Source organism: Manis javanica, chromosome 4 (genome assembly GCF_040802235.1).
Source record: "Manis javanica isolate MJ-LG chromosome 4, MJ_LKY, whole genome shotgun sequence".
Lineage (NCBI taxonomy): Eukaryota > Metazoa > Chordata > Mammalia > Pholidota > Manidae > Manis > Manis javanica.
The window spans coordinates 157941625-157965824 of record NC_133159.1 but is presented as its reverse complement, the minus strand read 5'-3'; the positions used below and the strand labels follow the sequence as shown (position 1 = coordinate 157965824).

The window sequence follows — 24200 nt, the reverse complement described above, 5'->3', positions numbered from 1 at the left end:
CTTCAAAATCTGGCTAATAACAGGACCCACATTATAAGGTTGTTAGAAGGATCAAATTAGATAAGGCTTGTAAAACACTTAGATTTACACTGGCCTATGACTTATTAAGTGTTATCACTTAATAAGCCAGCTAACCACAACAAAGGATACAAGGCAGCCTGCACACACGGCACCCTGGAGCTGTGTGCTTTCCTGTCCAAACCTGGCACAGACCTGCTATGTCCCTCACCACCTGCCTACGTGTGTTGCCTTTCTCCCAGGCAGTGTCTCACTTAAATCAGCACAGAATTGAAAGATTCACAGTCAAAGCATTCTCAGGTGCTGGGAGCCCCAAGGAACGCAATGCCCTGGATGCCAAACCACTTACGTGCCTATCTGCCCATAGGCCCTGAGGTTCTCTATGGCCTTAGAAAAAGACAAATAATGCAGCATGCTGCCAAAGCCCACAACACCCATGCTCCCTGGGGCAGCCACCCTGAGACCAGCAGCTTGGCAGAACTGTTCTCAAATATCCTTCTGTTCCCCATGAGTCACCCAGGAACTGTGGGTGGGGTGAAGTGGTGGTGGTCTCTGCCTCCACCAGCTCACCAGGGTTGGGCCTTCTAGACTCGCCCTGGCCTGCTCTGCCCCTCCTGTTGGTTCAAGGAGGAGAGATGCACCTTGCTGGCAGGGCAGGGCCATGCTTCTTGGGATGTCCCAGGGAGCCAAGAACACATAGTTGGGAGCTCAGTACATATTTGTTTAATCTTGGGGGAGTCCCAGAAATTCCTAAAGCATGAGTCAGGATTCTGAGTTGGGTGCCAAATTCCCATGGGAGCCCTGAAGCAGCCCTTAGTTCTGCTCTATGAGACATCTTCAGTTAAGTCTTTCATCCCATTCTACAATAATGATGATTAATGTTATACACACACACACACACACACACACACACACACAGCTTATAAAGCATGAGAAAATATATTAAGGCGTGTTATAAACTATGAAATTATATTATATAGTATGTCTGTTTATTTAAGCCTATAAACAGAAATACCCTGAGATAGTTAGGATAGGTGCTCCCTCCCTGTTGAGGAAACTGGGCTGGCAGACAGGTCACGGAAATGGTCCAGAATCTCATTGGGGAGGAATCCAGGTCTTCTCACTGCTGTTTCACACCATGCAGTTCAATTAAAAATTTGCTGAACCCCAAGTGCTGTGCTGGGGCAGAGCTGGAGGGTCATCTGGAAAGAACCAGGCAGAGCCTCCTGGAGGAGCTAATAACCTTTAAGGGGAGGGTGCAAAATGGCACCCCCAGTCCTATGAGATTCCCAGGGGTCTGTCCTCGGCCCATTCTCACTCTGCCCACTTCTTGTCTGATCTTCTGGTCTACCTCAGCTTCAGTTACCACCTGGACCACAGATCAGCCAGCTGTGGTTCCTGGAAGGGACCATATGTAGAGTCTGTAAGTACAGATCTGCATTTTCTACTTTAGGAGCCACACAGACGAGTGGCTTTCCAGAGCTGTGTTCCCAGCCCTGTGGCTCCTCTGAACTCCAGAGTTATGGACCGAAGTGCCTCCTCTTTTCACATGGGGGTCTCCCAGCACCACCAAGCCCACAAGTTCAAATCTGAGATCCCTTCCTTCCCAACACCTGCTCTGTAGGCATCCCTGTCTCAGGTGGTGGCGCTCCCATCAAACCACCTAGGTGTCATCCTTGCTGTCTCCCTCCCCCACCCACACAGTCAGCCAATTGCCAAGACCTGTCCATTTTCCTCCAAACATCTCTCACATCCAGCCCTTCCCCTCCTCCTCAGGCCTCCGTGCCAGGTCAGGCCCCAACCTCTGCATAATAACCTCCTGACAGTCTCCCTGTCTCCAGTCTTATCTTCCAGGAATCCATATTCTTGGCAGCCAATCTGTACAGGTCCCTCCCTGCCTCAAACCCTTAAAGACCTCCAGTGGTTCCTCTCTGTCTGCAGGGGTGAAGTCCATGTTCCTTAATGAGGCTCCTCCCTATGATAGACTTTCACCTTTACAGTCTCTTTCTGGCGACTCCCTGCCTCAAACCTTTTACTGCACAGAGACTGGCCCTCCTGCAGAGCCGGCTTCATGAGTGTAAGACCTATGCAATGCTGTCTTGAAATTCTTCATATGTTTAAACAAGGGGCCCTCCATTTTCATTTTCCACTGGACCCCACCAATTGTGTTGCCAGTTCTGCCTGCCTGTTGTTCCCTGCACCCCTCTTGCAGTTTGCAAAGCTTTGTCTGTACAGTCTCCCCCACCGGGAACACCCTTCCCCACATTGCCACTCTTTCTGCAGCTTTTCCTTTAAGACTCAATTTAGGTATTATCTTTGGGACACCTTCTTTGAATCCCCTCTTCCCTGTCCTAATCACCCAACATGTGGCAGGTGCTCAAAACGTGTCTATTAGGTAAACTGGGAAGGCAAAATGTGACAAATGCTACAAGAAATCTACAAACTACAATAGATGGTAAAGCAAAGTAAGGCAGGAAGAAGGTGTTTCTAACAGCCTCAAGGTAGTCCAGGTAGGCACTAGGACTCTGCCTGCAGAGGCGTTAATCTGTGCTCAAAACTCTGCGCCCGCCTGGCAGGAAGCAGCCTGGAAGAGGCCTGGACACGGCCAGGACCAGCTCTCGAGCGCCACCAGCCGCGATCGCAGCACCGCTGCAGTCCTTTCTGGTGCCCCCGCCCCTCCTCAGCCCCCTGAGCCCGCCTCGCGTCTCCCATTGGCTGTCTCCTGTTCTCCCGCCCCTCCCAGGCTCAGCCATTCGGAGACCCGAGGTGGGTGGGGCTTGTGGCCGTGGGTGGAGCGCGCGCCCCGATTGGTTCTGGGGAAGGCGACGACGTGGCGGGAGAAGGCCCGTTCGTGCCTAAACTGAGCCTCAGCCACACCTTCGCTGGATTGGTGGTAGGCTGGGTGGGCCTAGTAGCCGGCCGGAAGCGGAAGTGGAAGAGAGATGCAGGTTTGGGGATGGGAGCAGTGAGTATGGGGGGCTGTCCTGGAACCCTTGGATAGGGTTCAGCCCGAACGTCCCTGACTCGCTTTCCTCGGCCTCCTTCGCGGGCTCGGCCCACCCCGGCTTGTCGAGCCTGCCCTGCAGGATGGCGGTTGGGCCGTGAAATAATCGCCGAGTAGCAGGACCCCTCCCCGAGTTCACGCCCCGCTCTCCTCCTTTCCCATCAGGACCATCAACACGTGCCCATCGACATCCAGACCAGCAAGCTGCTCGGTAGGAGGGCGCACCCCCGTACTGCCCGATGTCAGGCGAGGCCGACCCTTTGACTCCTGTCGCCAACAGCTGGGAGCCCTGATGCCCCAAGGTCCCTAATCAGGCGGTGACCACTCACCGTGGTCTGTGCCCCCAACTGTGGCCGGACCTGCCCTGCTAAGAGGAGCAGGAGGGAACTATAAACAGTCTGTATTTGACCTGCGTTTTCTGCCTTAATATTTATAACATGAGTTGTTAGATCATATTCAGGCACAGCGAAGGTAATGGCTTACTTTAAAAATGATCAGCTACTAAGTATCTCTTTGAATTTAAGAGGAATAGGGACATAGGTCTTAGTTGGAGATAAAGACGTTTTAGTGACTAGGCTATCTCCCTGTTTTCTGTATCTGATCTACATACTTCCTCTCCAGTTCAGAGACAGGGAAGGACCTCTTCATTCTGAGCTCTCCAGGGCAAGTGCAGAGCTCCTGGATTTTAAAATGCTTGCTGGATCTATCAATTTGATGCCAGTGTTGTCATTAAGATACAATTTGTCTGACTACCTCACCCCTTTGCTTCTAGCTCTATGACATCTACAGAATTTTTCTTTCTGAAAATTTTAGAGGAACACAGCAGAGGGAGTATAACTGATAACTAATGTGGTGACCCCAGTGTTTGACCTCTTGGCAGATTTATTAACAAGGGCAAAGTTCTGAACTCAGCACAGGGCCAGTTAGTCCTGTGTGGTGGTGGCCACTCAGTAGAACTTAACTTAGCTTCGTGTCAGATTTGTCCCAGCTTTTCAGCACATGTGCACTCTCAGTGTATGAGCTTGTCATTCATTGGTCATGAAAAGGACCAGTGAAAGAACAATCACTCATTGAGGGTTTGCTCTATCCTGGGTGCCTTTCTAGGCACTTGACATTGTAAAAATGAAGACCCCTAAGTTCTGTTGAGTCCTTGTCATGTGCCAGGCACAGCACTCAATTGTTCTACCTTTGTTCCCCTTTGTACTCAGTATCTTATTATCTCCGTTTTACGCATGGGGAAACTGAGGCACAGAGAGGTTGAGGGACTTGCCCAAGAAAGTTGATAATTAGAAGCTAGGACCATCTAACCACAAAGCCTAGCTCTTAGCTTATGTCTGTTGAAATAAGCATGGCCCTTATCTACCTATACCATCTAATAAACATGAATCTGGGCCCGGACTCCATGAAGTCAGTCACATTGGTGCTCATGTGCACTTCACTGGTAAGAACAGACAAGTGTTTTCTCGTCCTCAGGGCACTGTAGGTATTAGGGACTTTGCAGTTGTTCATTCATCTGGTACTTGGCATAACCTTCTTGTATTTTCCATTGTCCTGGTTAATCCCAGCCCTGAGGAACTGGAAGCTGAACAGCATCCTCTGTCAGAAAGAAAGATAAAACTACCCACCGAAGCAAAATATTATGGAGAATTTAGAGCGGTCAAAAGTGGCACTTTGATGTCAGGACCAATTTAAAGGTTTTCTTCATACCTGCATTGAGTTATTTGCTCTATAAAAGTCACAGTGCCGATGAAGTCACATTGCTGGAGTCTGGTCCCAATGTCCCTTTGGGTCTGTCTTCCCATCTTCCCATGACCCCAACACCTTAACCAATATGAATACTTTTAGCCAATGTCATAGTGTATTTCACTTGAATTAGTGACAGAATTTTGACTGTGTGAAAAGGCACGCCGTGATTTGGGTGTTTCTCGTGTAGACTGGCTGGTGGACAGAAGGCACTGCAACCTGAAATGGCAGAGTCTGGTGTTGACCATCCGAGAGAAGATCAATGCTGCCATCCAGGACATGCCAGAGAGCAAGGAGATCACCCAGCTGCTCTCTGGATCCTGTGAGTGCTTTGGGGCTACATTACTGGAGCCTCCTCTTTCCTGGAGCAGTAGAGATCATCCCAGCTGCTCCCTTGTTTAGTCATAGGGCTGACCCCCAGAGAAAAAGAGATTTTCACTTGGAATAAAGATGCTGGTTTCTTCCAACACACAATGAAGAAGGGGAGAGCTCTGCCTGTGAAAATTATGGGCATCTGAGTCAGGCATGTGCATTGACCCAGGTAGGTAGGGAAGATACTGTAATTCTCAGTCTTTGCTGTTCCTGGCTTTCCAGACATTCACTACTTCCATTGCCTAAGAATCGTGGACCTCCTAAAAGGCACTGAAGCCTCCACAAAAAATATTTTTGGCCGGTACTCTTCACAGCGAATGAAGGCAAGTGTGGGCAAGGGTGGAATCATGCAGTTGGAGACATCTGGTCCATAGAGTCAGGGCCTCTGAGGTCCCACAGAGGATCCAGTGAAGACACCTACATAGAATATTTCCTGAACTTTCTCTCCTTCCCCTTTGTTTATGCACCCCTTTGTTTATGTAGACCCCACCCCTAAGTTTACATTTTCAGTCCTGCTACTTTGGGGATTGCTCTTTGGTATCACATTCTTAAAGATAAAGTGGGTGGTCCAGCCAGCATGATGAAGGAGGACAAGGAGCTATGTTTGATCTGATATGAAGAATGGGAGGGCTTCCACTCTTTGGGGACTGAGCTGGGATGTGGCTGCTGAGCACTGTTCTGGCTCACTTCATGCTTTGTTCTTACTCAGGATTGGCAGGAGATTGTAGCCCTGTATGAGAAGGACAACACTTACCTAGGTAAAGTGGCCCAGCCTGGGGTCCTGGCATCCATGGGGAAGCCCCTTCCCAGAGTCCTGAGACCTGAGGTTTCTTGGAGGCACAGTCTGTCAGGGAGAGGCTGGGGTGTAAATGTTTGCTAGGTGGGAAAAGGAATTCCATGAAGAGTGGTGGAAGGAGGAGGAGGACCAGGCAGGCAGTAGGCATTTGCTGGGTCAGACCGGGGAAGTGTGTGTAGGTCCTCCACCACTGATCTCTTGATGACTGACTCCTTCTGCACCCCTGTTTTACACTGGGCAGAAGAAGCCTGGGCCTTCCTGGGGGCATATCAGGTTCCTGAGAGAGTAACCAAAGGACTAGTAGTTTGGGTTGTGTTTTCTAATAGTATAAATAATTCCAATAGCCAATATATACTAAGCACCTGCTAAATGCAAAGAATTGTTCTTTTATATAGGTTCTCTCAGTCCTCATGATAAATATCATTGCCCCATTTTACAGATGAGGATTGGGTTAGAGAGGCTAAATGACTATCTTGGGTTCCACAGCTAGGAAGGGGAGAGGCTGGAGGTCAACCCCTTGCTCTTGGCCACCATGGTGGGGTTTAACTGTGCATGTCCTGGGGTGTGCTTGCCTATGGTATGGGTGTCCGGGTGAATTTCCTTCTCAGTGGAACTCTCTAGCCTCCTGATTCGGAATGTCAACTACGAGATCCCCTCACTGAAGAAGCAGATTGCCAAGTGCCAGCAGCTGCGGCAAGAATACAGCCGCAAGGAGGAGGAGGGCCAGGCCGGGGCTGGCGAGATGCGGGAGCAGTTCTACCACTCCTGCAAGCAGTATGGCATCACGGTGCGCCGGGAGGGCCCCTGGGGCGCCCTCTGTCTGCCTGGGCCCAGCTCCTCTGCTTTTGTGAGAGGCTTCCTTCCCAGCCTGGCTGTGCCCTTCCTGGACCCGTTCCTTGCCTCTCTCCAGTCTTGGGATGTTTTGTTTAATCTGTTGGGCTCCACTTCCCACCACTTCTACCTGAGCCCACCTTCTTCAATCCTCTCTAGGGAAACAGTGTCCGAAGAGAACTGCTGGCCCTGGTGAAGGACCTGCCCAGTCAACTGGCTGAGATCGGGGCAGGGGCTCAGTCCCTGGGGGACGCCATTGACCTGTACCAGGCCTGTGTGGGGTTTGTGTGTGAAAGGTAAAGAGGACCCCAGTTTCTCTCTGGTAAGGGAGACAGTTTACCTGTTTTCCCTAGCTGTCCTCTCTTCTCCACTTGCATCTTTCCCACATGACAGTTGAGTTTTATTCTACCCACTTGAAGCTGTGGGGGCTGTGCCCATCTGACCTTATGGCCCAGCCCACAGCCTAGTGCTGGCCCCGTGAGCGGGCAGCTGGAGGGTCATTGTGTGCTCTGTTGCAGCCCCACAGAGCAGGTGCTGCCAATGCTGCGACATGTGCAGAAACGAGGGAACTCCACAGTATATGAATGGAGGACAGGGACAGAGCCCTCCGTGGTGGAGCGACCGGGCCTTGAGGAGCCTCCTGAGCAAGTGGAAGATGCGGTAAGACAGCTGCCAAGGGGGAGCTGCTTCCTCCCCCCACAACCAGAATCCAGAGTCCTAGAAGGAAGAAAGGAATTCCTGTGAAAGAGACTATGGGTGCAGGGGCCCTAAAGACTCGACTCCTTTATTTTTCTGGCCTTCTTGAGACCAGAGTGTAGTTAAGTGCTGAAGAGGCTCAGCGAGCTGTTTGGCTTTGAACTAGAAACCCTGCAGTCCCCCCAGCTCTCTGGAGGTGAGCTCTCCTTTGGGGAGCTTGGGGGCGATTGCGTTTCAAGCAGTATGCCAGCACTCTCTACAGAAGCAGCTGAGACCTATGGGAAGGCAGGCCCCTTTTTATTCCTCTTCTGCAAGCTAACACTTTTTCTCCCCTTCTAGATTGACTGGGGTGACTTTGGAGTAGAGCTAGCCTCTGAGAGCACTGGCTCTGGCATTTCTGCCCAGGCTGCTGGAATTGACTGGGGCATCTCCCTGGAATCAGACTCAAAGGTTAGGATGCCCTCTCAGTGATCTCTGCTTTGAAGATAAGAAAAGTGTCGTCTATGTCTTTAAAAGCATCGCTTGAAGTTCATAGCTCTCAGACCAGTGTAATCCAGGGGAGACGGAGTTTCCAAAGTGACATATCAGAGTCTTGGCCTCTTTTTTCCTGGTGTTTGGGGCGATGTGTGGGGGTAGAGGCAGTGATAGCTCTACAAGCAGGAGTTCGGTTAGCAGCATGCAGGGGCTATACCGCCATCTTTGCCAACTAAATCAGGGCTGCAAGGCCTCCATTCAGCTGAAATGTGCAGGCATTGAACTTACTGAGGGCTTTGGTTTGTTCTGGCTCCCTTTGCTGGGAAAAGCCCTTCCAACACTGCTTTGCTCTCCACCCAGGAAGCTGGGGGTGATGGAATAGATTGGGAAGACACTGCTGCTTTGCAGATCACTGTGCTGGAAGCGGGAACTCAGGGTAAGTGCTCCCTCCCCTGCAGCCCTGGCGTCCTCAAAGGCCCCTCCCTGTGTCTCTAGAAACAAAAAATTACACTGCTGAGTTTGAACTTCTTGCACATTTAACTGCTTTCTTGAAATCTTGATGATGATGTGAGTGCAGGGGGATGGAGAGAGGCTTTTAAGATTAAGCCTAGAAACTTTCAGCTTTTTAGATAATGAAGAATGTGTTCAGCTATTCTGATAGGGGGCTTCACTGAAGTCTGACCTGACTTCCTCCCTCCAGCTGAGGGGGTGTAGCCATGACATGAGCCACTAGAGGGCAGTGCAGGACGGTACTTCACCTCCCACCGCCCACCAGAGCAGACGGCGGCCCTTCCATTCCTGGGAATGCAGCTTTGCTGTCCTCCTCACAGATTGGGGTTGGCATTAGAGCCTGATTAGAGCTGAGACATACAGGAAAGGATAATCCTTGCCCCTTGTGTTGGAACAGAAAGTGGCTTTAGTGCAGTGAGTCTGTCTTTATTAACCACCAAGGCTTCTCAAACCTGAGGGTCTACTCTTTCTCCAATCCTCAGCTTTATAATTTCTCTCTGTCCATGGCAGCTCCAGAAGGTGTTGCTAGGGGCCCAGACGCCCTGACACTTCTTGAATACCCTGAGACCCGAAATCAGTTTATCGATGAGCTCATGGAGGTGAGTTTTGGTCTCTGGGGGGCCATTCCTCTCTGAGTGAAGGGCACTGAGCCCTCTCCCTGTTATGGAGCCAGGACATCCCATATTAGGATGCCCCCCACCACCCTACTATTTACCATATACCTCTGAAGCCTATGGCACAGCCTCCAAAGCCCCTGGTGCCAAAAATTGAGCAGGGAATAAGACAGCAAGGTCCCTGACCTCATGGAGCTTATATTCTAGTGGGGAAGGCAGATGAGACAAGATAATATAAAATATGCAGTATGTTAGATGTCAACACAAGTGCCATGGAGAAGAAGAAAGCTGGGGAGGGAGATGGGATTGTTGGGAAGGGCTGCAGCTTTATATCGGTGGTCAGGAAAGGCCTCCTGGTGAAGGTGACCAGTAAGTCAAGACCTTCAGGGGTGCAGAGGGAACCACGCTGATGTCTGGCAGAAGAGCTCTCCAGGCAGAGGGAGCAAAGGCCTCAGGTGGGAGTGTGCCTTTTCCATCTGATGAGCAAGGGAGCCGGGGAAGCAGAAGGGCTTTGAGAGGTGAAGAGGGTCTGAACACAGCTTTTGCTCTGGCTGAACTGGGAAGCTGTTGGAGGTTTTGAGCTGGCTTGGTTGGAGTGACATGATCTCATTTGTGGTTGAATACCATCCCTGTGGCTAAGGTGTGGAGCAGCCCAGAGCCAGAGTTCTTGGGCCTTCGCTGTGGGTCTAGGAAGCTCAGGCCTGTCTTTGCTAAACTCTGGGTCTGTCCCTTCCCAGTGGCCTACTGTTTGGGGAAGGCTTTGTGAAAGTTCTCAGCCCTCACCAGTTCCCTTCTCTTTTTGTTCCAAGAGGAGGCAAGAGGACCAATGGAGTCAAGTTGCTGTGGTAGAATAAGAATATGTGACTGGTTCTCAGATTCTTTCTAGGCTTTTCTTAATCCAGGTTTCTCAGACACAGATTCCTATTCGATGAATCTCATTCCTCTCATGGACAGAAAATACTTACACTGGGGCAGAAAGAACTATTTGAATTTCTGTGTTTTTAGTAATCTGATCCGTAGGCGGGTGGGAGGAAGGAGGGTGTCCTGGGCTAGGAAAGACCAAAGAGTGCCAGCAAAAGCTGCCGTCAGCTCTCACGTTTTATTTGGTGAGTTTCTAGCAACAGAAGTGTTTGGGGGCAGTAACCCCTCCTCACCCACAGTCTAACCTTCACATCTCGTTCTAGCATTTTGAGCAGTCTCAGGGCTTAGCTTCTGAGTTCTGTTCTTGATTTGAACCAAATCTTCTTCTCTCCTCAGCTGGAGATCTTCTTGTCTCAGAGAGCAGTGGAGATGAGCGAGGAGGCAGACATCCTGTCTATAAGCCAGTTCCAGCTGGCTCCAGCCGTCCTGCAGGGCCAGACCAAGGCAAAGATGGTTACCATGGTGTCAGTGCTGCAGGATCTGATTGGCCAGCTCACCAGTATTCGAATGCAACACCTTTTTATGATCCTAGCCTCACCAAGGTCTGGCTTTCCCCTTGACTTTGGGCTGTTCTGGGACATGATGCAGAGCTCTGCCGCCTTGAGCAGCCCTGACCCCTTAGGCCTCATCCCTGCCTCCCATAACAGTGTTGTCCCAGCTAGGGACAAAGGTTCTCTTTGGGGCAAGATGGAGTGGTGTGATGAATCTGCCTCCTGGGTAGGACAGGGCAACTGGATGTGGTACCCCTCACAAAAAGGGATTGAAGGATGTGGAGGCTGAGACGCCAATTAGAGATTTGGTTTCCTGAGCCTCACTTTTCCCAGCAGAGAATGGGGATGCTCGGGTCACACAGCGACACCAAACGCTTACCCAAGTACCCTGCCCAGGTATGTGGACCGAGTGACTGAGTTCCTTCAGCAGAAGCTGAAGCAGTCGCAGCTGCTGGCTTTGAAGAAAGAGCTGATGGTGCAGAAGCAGCAGGAAGCACTTCAGGAGCAAGCGGCTTTGGAGCCCAAGCTGGACCTGCTGCTAGAGATGACCAAGGAGCTACAGAAGCTGGTGAGCCAGCTCGGCGAGCTGCCACAGGGGCAGGCTGCAGTTTCTGCAGAATGAGGCCCCTGCACCCCTCTGCTTCCTGCCTACTTGGTGTCCCCTTCTTTCAGATTGAGGCTGACATTTCCAAGAGATACAATGGGCGCCCCGTGAACCTGATGGGAACCTGTCTGTGACGCCCTCCACATTCTTCCTGCCCATCTTCCCATCCTTCAGGACAGAGTGGGACAGTCAGGTCTGGTGTTGCAGGGCCCTTTCTGGCAAGAGACCAGGCCGACCGGAGGATGGGAAGCCACATGAAGGACCCATCACCCACACGGTGACCCTGACACTCACTACTCTGTGCAAGGAGCTGTCTTGATTGGCCCTGTGGCCCATCAGCCTGAAGCCACAGCTTCTGCTCCTTCATGTTATCTAGTTGGACTTAATAAAAGAGGAAGAGACTCTTGCCTCACTACCAGCAGTTTCTGCTTCTCTGGGTGTGGAGTTAAGGCTGTGCCCCTGTTTGCCTGGGGTTCTTGATCCAGGTGGGCTCTGGGGGCCATCGGCTGTTCCTGTGGAGCCCCAGGTTAAGGACTTGCTCTCTCTGCCTCTGGTGTTGGGGTTGCGGGGGTCAGACTGCATCTACAGGTGGTTCTGCAGGGGCTCTGGGGAAGCTGAGTCATCTGCATCCCTTCCTCTTCACAGCCAGGCCAGACTGCCCCACTCAGGCCAGAAGCCCAAGCAAAACAGTCAGGTGACAGCTGTGTGGAGCCAGGAAAGCCGTATTTTTCCTTTAATTACAGCTTACCTCCAGGCAGAGGGGAAATGTGGCTGGGGAGGAAGGGTCTGATAAACAAGGTGGAGACAGGCAGTGTCACCTTCACTAGCCGCCTGTCTGCTGCCTGCTCTGTGATTGGGTAGAGCCACCCCAGGATAGCACCCTTCTCCCAAGCTGCCTACCCGTCCCATTTCCCAGGAAGGGTAGGGGTTGGGGGTAGCCAGCAATTCGATTTTAATTTCATAGCAGAGCAGTTGATTCATGGCTCTTTGTCGCCAGCGTTGACTCCCATAATGACTTTCCATCAAAATGAAAAGTGGAGTGACACCACTCATTATTCCTGCTGCTTGTTATCTCAGTTCTGGGGAGGGCCGCCCCCTCCCTGCTGCCTTTCAGCCGTCCTGGACAGTGAGTGATGGCCCCTATTAATCACCGACCCCGCGGACTCTGGCGGACACACGCTATCCAAAGGAAAGAGATAAGGCAGCATGAACTGCTCAGAGCCGCTCCTATCAATTAATGTCAGCCCATCGCTTCCCCCCAATCTTTGCCTGGTCACCTCCTTTTGGGGTTCTTGGGACTGAAATGAAAAGTCTAGGAATTGAAAAAGGAAAAAAATTGGTGTGGAATGTCAAGGTAAAGTGTCCTTAGAATAGAAGGGCATAAAGGGGCCTGAGGGGGCTGCATCCTGCCCTCAGACACTTGGCCCTCGGCCTCGGGAACTGTCTGTCTCCTGGTCCCTTCCCCCCGGAGAGAGTGGCTGCTATCTCTGGCCCCACCTGTTCAGCTGCTGGCTCCACTGGCCCTCTGGCCTGCCTCTTGGAGCAGCCATCAGCTCACCGAGGCATGCTACCCTTGCCCACTTTAATGTCCTTCGTCCAGTCACCAGCTGTTACACAGCCTCTATTGCTTACAGGCATGAGCCGTGGGGAGAAACCCTGAGGATCACATGACCGTGGCAGGCTAAGTTCAGGCCTTGAAAGCTCCTGCTCCTGCCCTTCCAGAGGAGCCTCCCCGTCTCCCCTGCTGCCCAGGGCAAGCGGGAGGAAGGGGTTTGGCCATCCTCACGGAAAAGGAAGTGGGTTTAAATAGAAGGGTTTTCTCAGTAGATTTTGGCCACTTTGGTAAGTGATGTGCTGAGGGGGCTGTTTTCTCTCAGAGGGATTAGGCCCCTTTCACTGTTTGGTAAAAATGAAGATCTACCCTGACACCTAGGCTGATGTAAATGGTTTCTTAGAAGTTTTTAACCCCATAGCATTAGGCTTGTTCTCCAGACCTTTAACCCATTTGTCTTTGGCCCATGGTTCACTTCCTGGAGCCTACTTCCCTGACACCCCCACCCCAGCCCCCCAAACACTGAAGATCCCGCCCGGCTGTCTTAGCCAGGGAAGAGCAGCTGTCTCTCTGATCTGCTCCCAGACTTCCCTCAGTGTCACTCTGGCTGCCTTTAGGTTCCTGCTTGTTTTTCTCAGAATTGCCTCAGAGGTTCTGAGCAGTCAGGTTTTGGGGGACTACAAAAAGAAAGTGGGGAGAGAGGGAGGAAGTGGGCCAAGATTACACCCTCAGAATCCTCAATTTGACATGAATTGTACTGCCAGGAGCACACACTATTTTTTATGTCACCTCGTTCCAGAGAAGATTTCAGGCTCTGATTGCTTAGCTGACTAGTCACCCTGCTTCAGACAAGAAAGCAGAGTTGCTTTTCCAGAATCTTCCTAACCTGCTAAATTCAGCTGCCTAAGCCCCACTCACTGTCACTCTGCTCACATGAAGGCTTTCTTCCTGCACAAACTCTATTGTGTCTTCTCAAAGTGCAGCTCTCTTTACATTCAACAGAACCAATATCCCTTTGTGTGGCAGCCTATGAGGCTGACCATAAATGTGGGCTGAGTAGTCATTGATTGCCAGGGAGATGTGGATACCTACACATCTAGAACTAGTTCCCCATTGCCAGTGGAGGACTGGGATTTATCTGCATTATTCAACCCCCATATTTCGCTCATCCAGAGAATCACCTGCTTCAGAGGACTGGCCTGGAGCTGAGGACCAAGGAATAGTACCTCCAAGGCCTTCAGGAGCAGGAGCTAACTGGCCAGGGCTGCGGAGCCCTGCCCACTCGCTTGCCCATGTGCCTCTCCCTCTGTCTCTCTCCCCCTCATTAATTCCCCAGATGTTGCTTACACAGTTTCTCCCCAAGAAACACTGGTCCTGGGGCTCTTCTCTGCCTTTCATCCATACCTACTAATAATTCTTGTCTCATTTTTTAATTGCCACTTGTTCTCTCTCCCTCTCTCCTCCCCAGTCCCATATATGCAAATGCAACATATAGTAACAGTAACAGGTCAGGAAGACAACAGGCCAAGCAATGTGGTGGTGATGAGCATGTTCACTAGATCTGGACTGCCTGGGTCAACTCCTGGCTCTGCTCTTGCTACCTGTGTGATCTCAGGCAAGTTGTTGGGCCTCTCTGTGCCTCGCTTCCTTCCCCTGTAAAATGAGGGTAGGTAGCGGTGTTTTGTTCACACCTAGATAGCGCTTGGCCCAGTTAGACTCACATGTCAGCTGTTATGAGAGGATGGACTGGAAATAACCGGACTGAGGTTACAATCTTTTGTTTGGGTCCTGGCTCCATATGCCCCAGATATGCCAACATGTCCCAGGCCACACCCATTATCATCCCCATCCCGCACTGCGTCCCTCTGATATTTCTTCTCTATTCCATCAACAGGCCCCATCTTGGCTGGCTCCCCTCTAATCCATGTTTTCCCTGTGCCACAGGCTTTGTCACCCCAATGCTTCCCCTCCTTAGAAACTCTGTTGCCCCCTCAGCTCCCCAAATTCCTAATGTAACAGGCCAGCCCTTCATCATTGGATCTCCGCCTGCCTTTCCAGCCTGGGTATCCACCGGGACACCAAAGCCACATGCGTCCCCAAAGCCCCACCCCACCTCTTGGCCCCCTCCTAGCCTTCCTGACCCAGCTCCAGTGAGGCCCAAACATGTCTGTGGACATCTCCAGTTCCCTGGAAGAATCAGCTCCTTCCCCCGGCAGCCTCCCCACCCTGTGCAGGTGCCTTCAGGGCAGCATCACTGCCTTGCCAGGGCCTCTGCCCGACCCTGAGCTGCTGAAGAGCAGGGACTGGGTCTGGCCTATTTCTGTGTCCCCTTTGGGATCTCAACCTTAACTTCTCGGAACCTCAGTTTTCTTAATGATCTCTAAAGCGACTTTGGCCTGTAAAATACTATGCATCAGGTGGCTCACATTTTAACAAAAAGGACGAATCCCACAAAGCACTACAAGTCTGGGGAGAAAATTGGGTTTAAGTAGGCTTTTAAAATGGACCAATAAAAGGATTAAAATCCCTTCTATCAGCTGTGCAGACGGAGCACCTGCTCCGAGGCTCTTCTGGGCTTCATTCCCCTTCCCCGTTTGCTGACGTTGGAGTCAGCCCCTACCTACTTAATGTCACCCATAAGCTGGGCCCTGGACAAGTGGCTCTGCACCCTGAGTAATCAGGTCCCGGGAGCTGCTTCCAGGCTGCTGTCCTGTCCAGCAGATCCCGCAGCCCCTCAGGAGGGTGTCAGGCCTGCTCCCGGGCTCTGGAGCCCAGAATGCCAGCTGAATGCAGACTGGCCATGTCCTCTAAATGCCTTTCCTCTCAGATGGGCAGGGCCTGAGTAAATTGGCCCTGAGTAAACTCTTACCTACTCTGCCTGCCACCCTCCTCTCACCAGGCTTCAAAGAAAACCAGTTTGAATATTTAAACTTCTCCTGTGTGTCTAATAAAAAGTTCTGCACTATTTAACGCCACAGCTATCCATTACTGTCGGGAGCTGCCCTCTCCCTCCCAGCACTGCCCCCTTCCTCTCGCCCAGACCACGTGCAGCAGAGCCATTTGTCAAGGCTCTCCCGCCTCCGGGCTGCGCTTGGCTGTGTCTGAAAGGACAAGCCGCCCCACAGGGGAAGGTGGGAATGAATAAAGGGGCTATGCAAATTGCTGCTTAATCTGCAGAGAAACACCCAGGCTTTGGGGAGACGCTCATTACTTCTTTTAACTGTGATTAACGGGCAAATTAAACCCAAGCCCTTAACTCTCTCCTGGCAGCGGACTCGAATGCAGAGCCCAGAGTCTGGGCAGGTGAGGGTGGAGGCAGGCTCCTGTCTTAGCTGTGGCCAGGGGACTGGGACCCAGGTGCTGGAGTGCTGCCTGTTAACTGCTGTTGTTGAGGGGCAGGAGGGAGGGGAGCCCTGAGTGAGGTGCATATCCAGCACAATCAAGCCGAACACGTGGGGAAGCACTTGGAGCTCTTGCAGGTTTCTTCAAGATGGAACAAGGTCATGGCTCCTGGATGTGCTGCCCATCTTTCCCCCACCAAAAAGAGTTGAGAGAATCCCTCAGACCTCACCTGCTGTGACATGCTGAGGGTGTGACCAAAGGGGCTTGAGTGACAAACTGAGTTCCTGGACAAACCAGCCCCAAACCTGGGCCTGGAAAAGTACGCATAAGGAACCTCCAGATGTTCAACTCCAAAACTGGCCTTGACACCTATTAACCCAGCAAGTGGGGAAGAGGCAAAGAAGCAGGAATGGAGGGGGCAGAGGGTTTTTATGGGAGTAGAAACTCTGGGAATAGTCTTGCGACAGGTTATACAGGCTATAGGCATACACCCAAGTTAGAAGGGATCAAAGATCCAAAGTATCCCTCTGTTTCTTGTGCCAGCTGTGTGTGTGTGTTAAGATATCTGACCCAGCTCATTAACACAGAATTGACCACTTTAACCCTTTCTGAGTATACAGTTCATTGGCACTAAGTACAGTCACACTGTTGTGCAACCATCCCCACCACTCATTCCATCTGTTTTTGCAGATGATCAAGCTACCCTGCCTGTTAAGGCCAATCGATAATCACCTCTAACAGCAACAAGTCAGGCAGAACTCTGTAGGTAGGAGAATTCTGTTTGAATTGGAGAAAATTAGAGAATGCCAGCTGGGACACCAGGAGGTCAAAATGGAGGCCTGATGCTTGGGAGGCCGGTTGGGTGGAAATCCTGTAAGGACTCCCCATTAAATGTAGGTCCCCTAACCCTGAGTGATTAGGAGGTGAAAGATGACATACAATGCTGAGAGACTGTCTGTCAACCTGATGGGGCTGAGGAGAGACACAGCCCCATATTTTGTCATCGGGTGGATCAGTACAACTGTCATAGAAAGCAGGCTTGATAGCTTGCTCAGCCACTCAGCTCTCTTTTCTTAACTCCTGCAACCCAGCTCCACCATCTATTAAAATATCCCAGGCTGTCAGGGATATTAAAAGGCTCTGTCACTCCTTCTTAAAACAGTCATAAATACAATCTGGACACGAGCATTTGGGCAGGAGCCCCAGTGTGAGTGGGAAGAGACAACAGCAGGTGTGCCTGATTTTCCTGACAGCTGAGGCTTTGACACTGCTCAAACAGGGAGCCAGGGACTAATCTCCTTTACCTCTCTAATGCAAGGATCAGGGCCATCTTCAGCACCTGCTGAGGCCTGCATTTTGAAACAACTGTTCTTGAGCATAGGATGTGGCTTTTGTTAGCATGACCACAAGTCTCAGCTTATCTCTGGCACTTGGTGCACATAAACTGCACCTGTTCTGAAAGCCCATGCAGTGTCCTAGGCTGGCTCTCTAGGCACCCCCAGGCAGTGTAGCCTAGGGAGGAACACAGGGGAAAGGGAGAACCCTAAGCTCCTCCTCCATAATAAAGTTTGTTCTTGACCCTCTTCCAGCCTCTCTGCCCCACACAGCCTCGTGACCAACACCACCCCCCCTTGGTAAGAAGAGTTTTGAAGGTGGGCTCCCCAGAATGCAGGCTGGAACTTGTTATCTTGTCAGTTGGAGGACCCGGTTCTGAATCTTTGAGTCTCTCCAAATTATGGGATCACAAATCTTTCCATCTGGGAACCTCTAGCTCCCAGAGGGAGGTTCATTCCTTTCTAAATCTCTGATAAAAGCACATGGCCTCTGGCTGCTTGCTAGGAGCTGGCCTCTCTTTTCAAGAGCATCCTGTTTGGGATGGAGGACAGTTCTCAAGGTTATAGCAGGAATCCTAAGGCATAGAGCCAAAGACCAGCCATAATCCCCTGGGCTCCATTTCCGTCTTTTGGGCTGGATATTCATCAGAAGCTCAGTTTGCTGAAGCATACCAAAGGCCCTGCCCACAATCTTCTGCCCTGACATCAGGATGGCATCCAGAACCCTGGCATCTTGAGATGTGTTCTGGGCATCCAGGGCTCAATGGCTGGGAATACCTCCCATCCCAGGACTTTCACTTAGCTTTGGATATTTTTTTTAACTACAATATTTTTTTTTTTTTGGCCAACAAAATTACCTTCTCAGCAGCTTCTCCAAATAGTCCAAGTCAAGAAGTGTCAGATTTTTATCCTTTCTTTCTACAATATTTATTAAATGCATACTTTATTCCGTTATGTAGCCCTGGAGGGCAGAACTAGGCCCATGTGGGGAGGTAAGAGGGAGACAGGCTTTTACCTAATATAAGGAGGCCCTTTCTAACAACCAGAGGCCCCACAGGGCCCAGGTGAGCAAGTCACCAGCGCTGAGGACTCGGGCTGACGCTCTAGGCTGGATGATGGGGTAGGAGATTGGGCTACATGCCTCTGACAAGTCAACGGTCTGGGTGGGGCACTTGGTATGTCCCCAAGCTGGACAAGGCCTTGCAGCTGTTCACCAGCTGCCTTCCCTGTGGCCATCCTGCAATTTAATCCCAGATGGTCAGACACCTCACCCTCAAAGGTCACAGGGCCAACTGCGGGGTGGTGGGCAAACCCTTCTTTGCCCTGGCAGCCCCAGGCAATGTCTGTGGCGGCCCCCACCCAGCAGGGTGTAGCCAGAAAGCAGTAAGGGAGAGATGAGGCCGCCAATCCCGCCGGTCACTCCGGGGAGAACGGGTGAGAAAGGCAGAAGAGCGCAGGGCCCTCCCCTCTGGCCGAGCGGGCTTCCACTCCCACCCCCTCTTCCAGCCTCCCGGTTTCACCTGCCCTGCGTTCCCCCTCCCCCTTCTGCTCTTTGAACCGCCCCTCCCCTCCCCTCCCCGCAGCCTCCCTCATCTCCATGGCGATAAAAGGGGAGGTGGGGTGGGCCGTGCCATGTATTTTGAGTCTCTCCATAATAGCCCCTTTCTCTAGAGACACAGGGGCCGCCTGTGGAACTAATCTCCCCGAGCCGGTCAGCTCACAAAGGCCGGAGAAGCCCCTCCCCCGGCCGGCCGTCCTCCGCGACCCGCGGCCCGTTTCCGGGTGCGCTGCCAGCGCCGGGGGGCCTGCAGCTGGGCCTCTCTCACGGGCTCCTGCAAGCAGGCAGGGTCACCCCGGCTGACCTCCCCCGGGGACACAGGTCAGGCCCCCTCTGGGGTCTCTGATGTGATTGGAAGGGCGCTGAGGCGGGGGAGAGGGAGTAACTTGAGGGAGGGGCCTTTCTCTTTTAATGTAAAATTGAGAGACTGCCTGTGCCTCCTGTCTGTACCATTCTCAGGGAATCCAGGCGTCCTGGAAGTGGGTTAAACTGGCCATGGGGCTTGCTCAAACCTGATCCTGGAGTGTTAGAATCATGAAAATACTGGCATGGAGCAGGAGAAATTGCGTGCACAGGGCGGCGGGGCATGCAGTAAGCCCTGGATTTGCCTCTGGTGCTTGCTTGCCGTGGTCTGCCTTTAGACACCTCTAGGTCTCCACGTGCACATCTGCAGAGTGGGAATAGCACCAACCTCAAGGGCAATGTAACAAATGAGATCATGCACAGAACTGCCGTGCCCGCAGAAGGTACTTGGAGCACCATAGCTGGGACTATTAAGGCAGGAAGTTCTTGGGCTTCTGGAATCAACTCCTTTGCTCAGGCCAGGGCATCCCCATCTCAGTTAAAGATGGAAAAGGCACCATCCCCAGTGAAGAATGAGGCAGCACCGCTGCTGGGAGCATAGACAGGGAAGTTGGAATGGCTGGGGCTCAATCCCAGCTCTACCACTGAGCAGCTATGAGATCTCACTTTCCTCATGTGTAGAATGGGAATAATAATAGTACCCATTGCATAGGGGTCATTGTGAAGATCAAATGGGTTAACCCATGTAAATGTAAAGTGCATCATCAACCACAAATGTTATTTTTTTGGTTGTTACTGATGCTATTATGGGGTCCTTGGTGGACCTGATTTTTCAGAACAGTACTTATTTCAAATATTCAAAGCTTTTGTCCCTACACGTCTCCTCTCTTTTCCATGTCAACGACAGCATGTTCTGATTTCTGGCAAGGAATAATATATGACTGCTCTTACTTGCTTGTCTGATGAGAAAAATGTACATTTTGCTTACCTAGACTGCAGGTCTAAACAAGAGACACAACTAACTCAGAAGGGAGTAATCGCACCCTTATAAAACAAGGCCAAGTGAAAGACAGGAGTTCAGAAAGGTCGAAGGAGGTCTGGCAGGAGCTGCCGACAGCTCTCCTAACCTGCCTGCCTTATTACCAGAATCATTTCAAAAGATAATTTAATGTTCTCCCTCTGTGGCCCTGTTTGCTCCTGAAGGGAAAAATAAATAAATAAACACACCCAACCACAGCAACCAACACATGCTTTATGAGAACATCACTTGCTAGTTTTTAATGGCACAGTTATTAATGTAACTGTCTCGGCACCTCCCCTACATCTGATCACCGGTGAATTATGGGCTTCAATTTCTGATTGTGGCTCCCATTATCGCAAACATTGCCACTTGATCTTGAAAGGAAGAGAGAGAATCCGCTTTTCACATGCAGGGAAAACTCAGAGGCTGGGGCCTGGCGCCTGCTACCCCAATGCTGGGAGCATGAGAACTCTGGGGACAAGGCTGAGGGGTGGCGCCAGGGGGGTTGGTAGCAGGGTTGGGGAGGCATGGGAAGGACTGACAGTCTGGAGACCTCCCTTCAGCACCGCCTCTAATTCTGTGACCCAGCCCAACCTCTTACCTTCTGAGACTTCATTTTCTTCACCTATAAAACAGGAATGTAAAAAAATTTTTCCCTTTGCCATTTTTAAGCACTTATAATGTGCCAGGCACTGTGCTACATGCTTTATGTTAGCATGATCTCATTTAACAAATTCTCATAACCAATGCATAGACAATACTAGTTTAATCCCCACTTAGCAGATAAGGAAACAGGCTCTCCCAGAAATGCAGAAGCTTGCCCAAGATCACACAGCTGGTAAGCAGGGATGCTGGTTCGCAACCTGGATTTGTCTGACTCCAGGGACGGTAACACCTGTCCTATCCGGCAGGGTGGTGAGAGTCAGATGCACCTTCAGGAGTGGAAGGGCTCCACCAACAGCAGTCTGACACACAGGCTAGTATAAAAGGCTTTCCCAGTGGAAGGCAAGAGTGTGTGGTGGGGTGACCTGGGATTAGAGGCATGGACGACAAGAATAAACTGACAAAGGCAGCAATGTCCTAAAAGGGACTGAACTGAACAAGGAGCAGGCCACAGCATGGCAATACCCACTTTAGAAGGATGTGTTGTAGTTGATTTCATTTGACAATTGTGGACAATAAAAGGGGGTAATATTCCCATGTTCAGAGTCTTCCCACCCTTTAAAAGAGTGGTTTGTAATTCTGGTCCTGCTGAATCATCCTCAGAAGTTTGGAGCTGAGCAGGACTTCTGGTCCAGTTGAGTGGAGCAGCTGCCACTGTTTTCTGCTACCCAGGACCCTGGCACCTCACAGGGCTGACAGTCTTGGGAAGGTGAGACCCCTCGCAAGGAGAAGCCACCCTGAGGCGCTGGGAGCTCAGCCACAGGAGGGAGTTTGTGGAGCTGGCATGAGGGCACAGAGGTGGCCAGGGGCTGTGGAGGGTGGAGACAGACCCCCCACCACATGCCTTCCTGGCCCAGCCAGCTTTGCTGGCCGCAAGGAGCAGCCTCAGGCCCAGACTGGCTGCTTAGTATTCTGCTCAGGCCCCTGCGTCCTGCCTTCAGGCTCCCCTGCAGGCGGGGCCTCTTCCCCAACCCAGCCTGGGCCATGCATTATCCTCGCAAGATTGAGGACCTAATGGAGGTGATCAGCACCTGGGGGGAGCCACTCCATCCAGGCTCTGGAAGGAGGGCAGAGCAGAGCTAGTTGGCTCTTTTGCCCACACTGAGAGTAGAGTGCAGATGAAGGGGTCCTTAGAACTGAGGAGGGGCTCCTGGCACCTGCTCCAGGAGGCTCTCTGGACAACTTGAGACAAGGAGGCACATTGCAACAGTCCTTCTGCTCCTCATCCCTGACATCCGGGGTCCTTATCGGGGCAGGACCCCCAGCCACTACCAGCTCTCTGCAGGACTTGCTGCTTGCTTTGCAGGGGGCAAGCTCTCACCCCTACCCTACCCCCTTGCCTGACTACCAGCTGGCCAGCGTTGGAGCCAGCCCTCCCCTGCTCATTGTTCATCTGCTCTACTTGCACGGTGGGAGGTGGGGGACTGAGCCTGTTTCCCCCAGGTCAGGAGTACAGGGCAGCCCCTCCCCTCCCCAGGCTTCAAAGGCCCAGGGGGACTACCCCTTACCACTGTGGGGCCTCTCCTCTGGGGGTAATGAGGGGGGCAGCTGCCCCCACAGCAGCAGTCTGCATGCAGTTCCCTGGGAGTGAGTAGAGCAGGCCAGGAGGTAATCCTGGGCATGTAGGAGGTCAGATGAGGGGAGGTCCCAAGACAGAAGGCCTGAGAAAAACCTGGGGTTGGATGAGAGGCAGCAAATGAAACCAATACTGTTACTACAAAGAGCAGCTAAGCAGTGGGCCAGGTGCTGCGTTTTCCCTGCATCATGTCAGTTCATACTCACAAGCTGGGAACTACTAGATCCACATTCCACAGAGGGAAAAAAATCAAGCTCAGAGAGGTTAGGCTACTAACCCCGGTCACACAGGGAGGATCTGGTCAGCATTTGGATTCACATTGTTTGACTCTGGAATCTTGCGCCTAACCATAGCGCTGGGCTGCTGGGAGGGAAAACAGAATTGGTTATGGGCGTGCACTCCAAAACACTCACCTGCCTTCATACACCTCAGCAAAGTATGTGTCTCTTGCCTGAGGGCATCCTGAGATCCAACAGCCATTTTTTTTCACTGAGCCCACATATCTAGGGAGTTTTCTTCCTCTTTTTCCAGCCCTTCCCCCTTGTCTAAGTCTCTTCACCTCTCTTCCTCCCCATTTAGCATTCTCTACTCCCACCATCTGCTCCCAAGATGGCCAATACTGCCCACCTTACTTCCCTAGGGATGGATGGCCTTGGGTCTCATCCCTCCCCCAGGTGCTGTAATTTGAGGGGCTGCCCAACTGCAGTGGATCCAGAGCCTCCCCAGGATGCCCTCCCACCACTGCGAGTTGGCTGGCCTCTGCCCTCTGCCCTCTTCTGCCATTAACCCTGTCACCTGCCAGACATCAGCCCCCGGGCCCAGTCTGTCATCCGTGGCCAAAGATGGATGGGGGGCAGCTGGGAAGCATAAGCAGCGACCCCTTAATGAGATCTGGCGGGGGGTGGGGTGGGGGGGGTGCTGGACCCTATCAGGCAGCAGCAGGGCCAGGTTGGCAATAACGACCCTTGTTGAGCATGACCCATTTTTTTTCTGTGGAGGGGAAGACGGTGGAGTGAGAAGCTGCAGGGCAGGCTTGGGAGCCCAGGATTCTATTCCCATGTCCCTCCCCTCCACTGGCAAACCAGACTGGAGTAGGGAGAGATGGGCAGAGGCTAGGGAAAAAGGATGACACCCCTCCCTCCCACCTCTCATTCCTTCTTCTTGGCACTGTGACTCTAGCTCCTTGGGAAGAAAGAGACCCAAAGAATCACTAGGAAACAGGAGACCAGTCGCCCGCCTGGGGCAGCCCCATGGTAGTCCTGGGAGACTTCATGTCTCCTATCTATGTGCAGAGAAATGGGAGGGAAGGAGCCTTTGTGGGCTGTTGTGTAATGAGAGGGGAGTGTCTTCAGAGGAGGAAAGGGTTCTTTTGAAGCAGGCAAAAGAGTGGGACACAGGAGTGGAACGGGGTAGGGGACAGACATTATTGAGTGGTCGCCCACACAGTTTCCCTAGCGATTCATGGAAAGCATCAATTCTAGTCTTTCATTGTACAGATGGGGAAACTGACACCTCGAGAGAGGAAGAGGATCACCCAAATTACTGGCAGAGCTAGAGCTAGAATCCAGGGTTCTAGAAGATCAAGTCGCTTTACTTAGCATCCACCACACTCCCTCCTTTCCTCTTACCCAGGAAGAAAATGTAACAGCTGCTGAACCAATCATTCCTAGACTTGTCTGAAAGGGCTTATTCTTTCCCAGTTCCTCCCCTGCCCCCTCAATAGCAAACAACGCATCACCCAAGGGCTTTCATAGGTTTGAAAAAGAGACTGACTTGG

The 24200-nt window shown here is 51.8% G+C and overlaps 1 protein-coding gene across 5 annotated transcripts; it reads left to right on the top strand.

Annotated features, from left to right (window-relative positions):
• The first annotated feature begins 2813 nt into the window (after positions 1 to 2813).
• On the top strand, positions 2814 to 11489 carry CDK5RAP3 (CDK5 regulatory subunit associated protein 3). 5 transcript variants are annotated; one of them, XM_017659566.3, is made up of 14 exons: positions 2814 to 2983; positions 3188 to 3233; positions 4956 to 5087; positions 5360 to 5460; positions 5847 to 5895; positions 6542 to 6720; positions 6924 to 7060; positions 7283 to 7424; positions 7800 to 7910; positions 8295 to 8370; positions 8955 to 9043; positions 10316 to 10521; positions 10867 to 11038; positions 11143 to 11489. In XM_017659566.3, the coding sequence occupies exons 1-14, from the start codon at positions 2975 to 2977 to the stop codon at positions 11206 to 11208; spliced, it is 1515 nt and encodes a 504-aa protein (XP_017515055.2). In that variant the 5' UTR covers positions 2814 to 2974; the 3' UTR covers positions 11209 to 11489. The 5 variants fall into 5 exon arrangements, with proteins under 5 accessions (XP_017515055.2, XP_036855012.2, XP_036855011.2 ...); XM_036999117.2 differs by having other exon boundaries at positions 2822 to 2966; positions 10807 to 11038; XM_036999116.2 differs by having other exon boundaries at positions 2872 to 2983; positions 10807 to 11038.
• The last annotated feature ends 12711 nt before the right edge of the window (positions 11490 to 24200 follow it).

What these genes read in the sequence shown, in the direction of transcription:
- CDK5RAP3 (XM_017659578.3), top strand. Translation starts at nt 2,961, where the DNA reads ATGCAGGTTTGGGGATGGGAGCA. An exon ending in GGGAGCCCTGATGCCCCAAG is followed by an intron (nt 3,325 to 4,955) that starts GTCCCTAATCAG and finishes TTTCTCGTGTAG; the next exon opens with ACTGGCTGGTGGACAGAAGG. An exon ending in CTGAGCAAGTGGAAGATGCG is followed by an intron (nt 7,425 to 7,799) that starts GTAAGACAGCTG and finishes CTCCCCTTCTAG; the next exon opens with ATTGACTGGGGTGACTTTGG.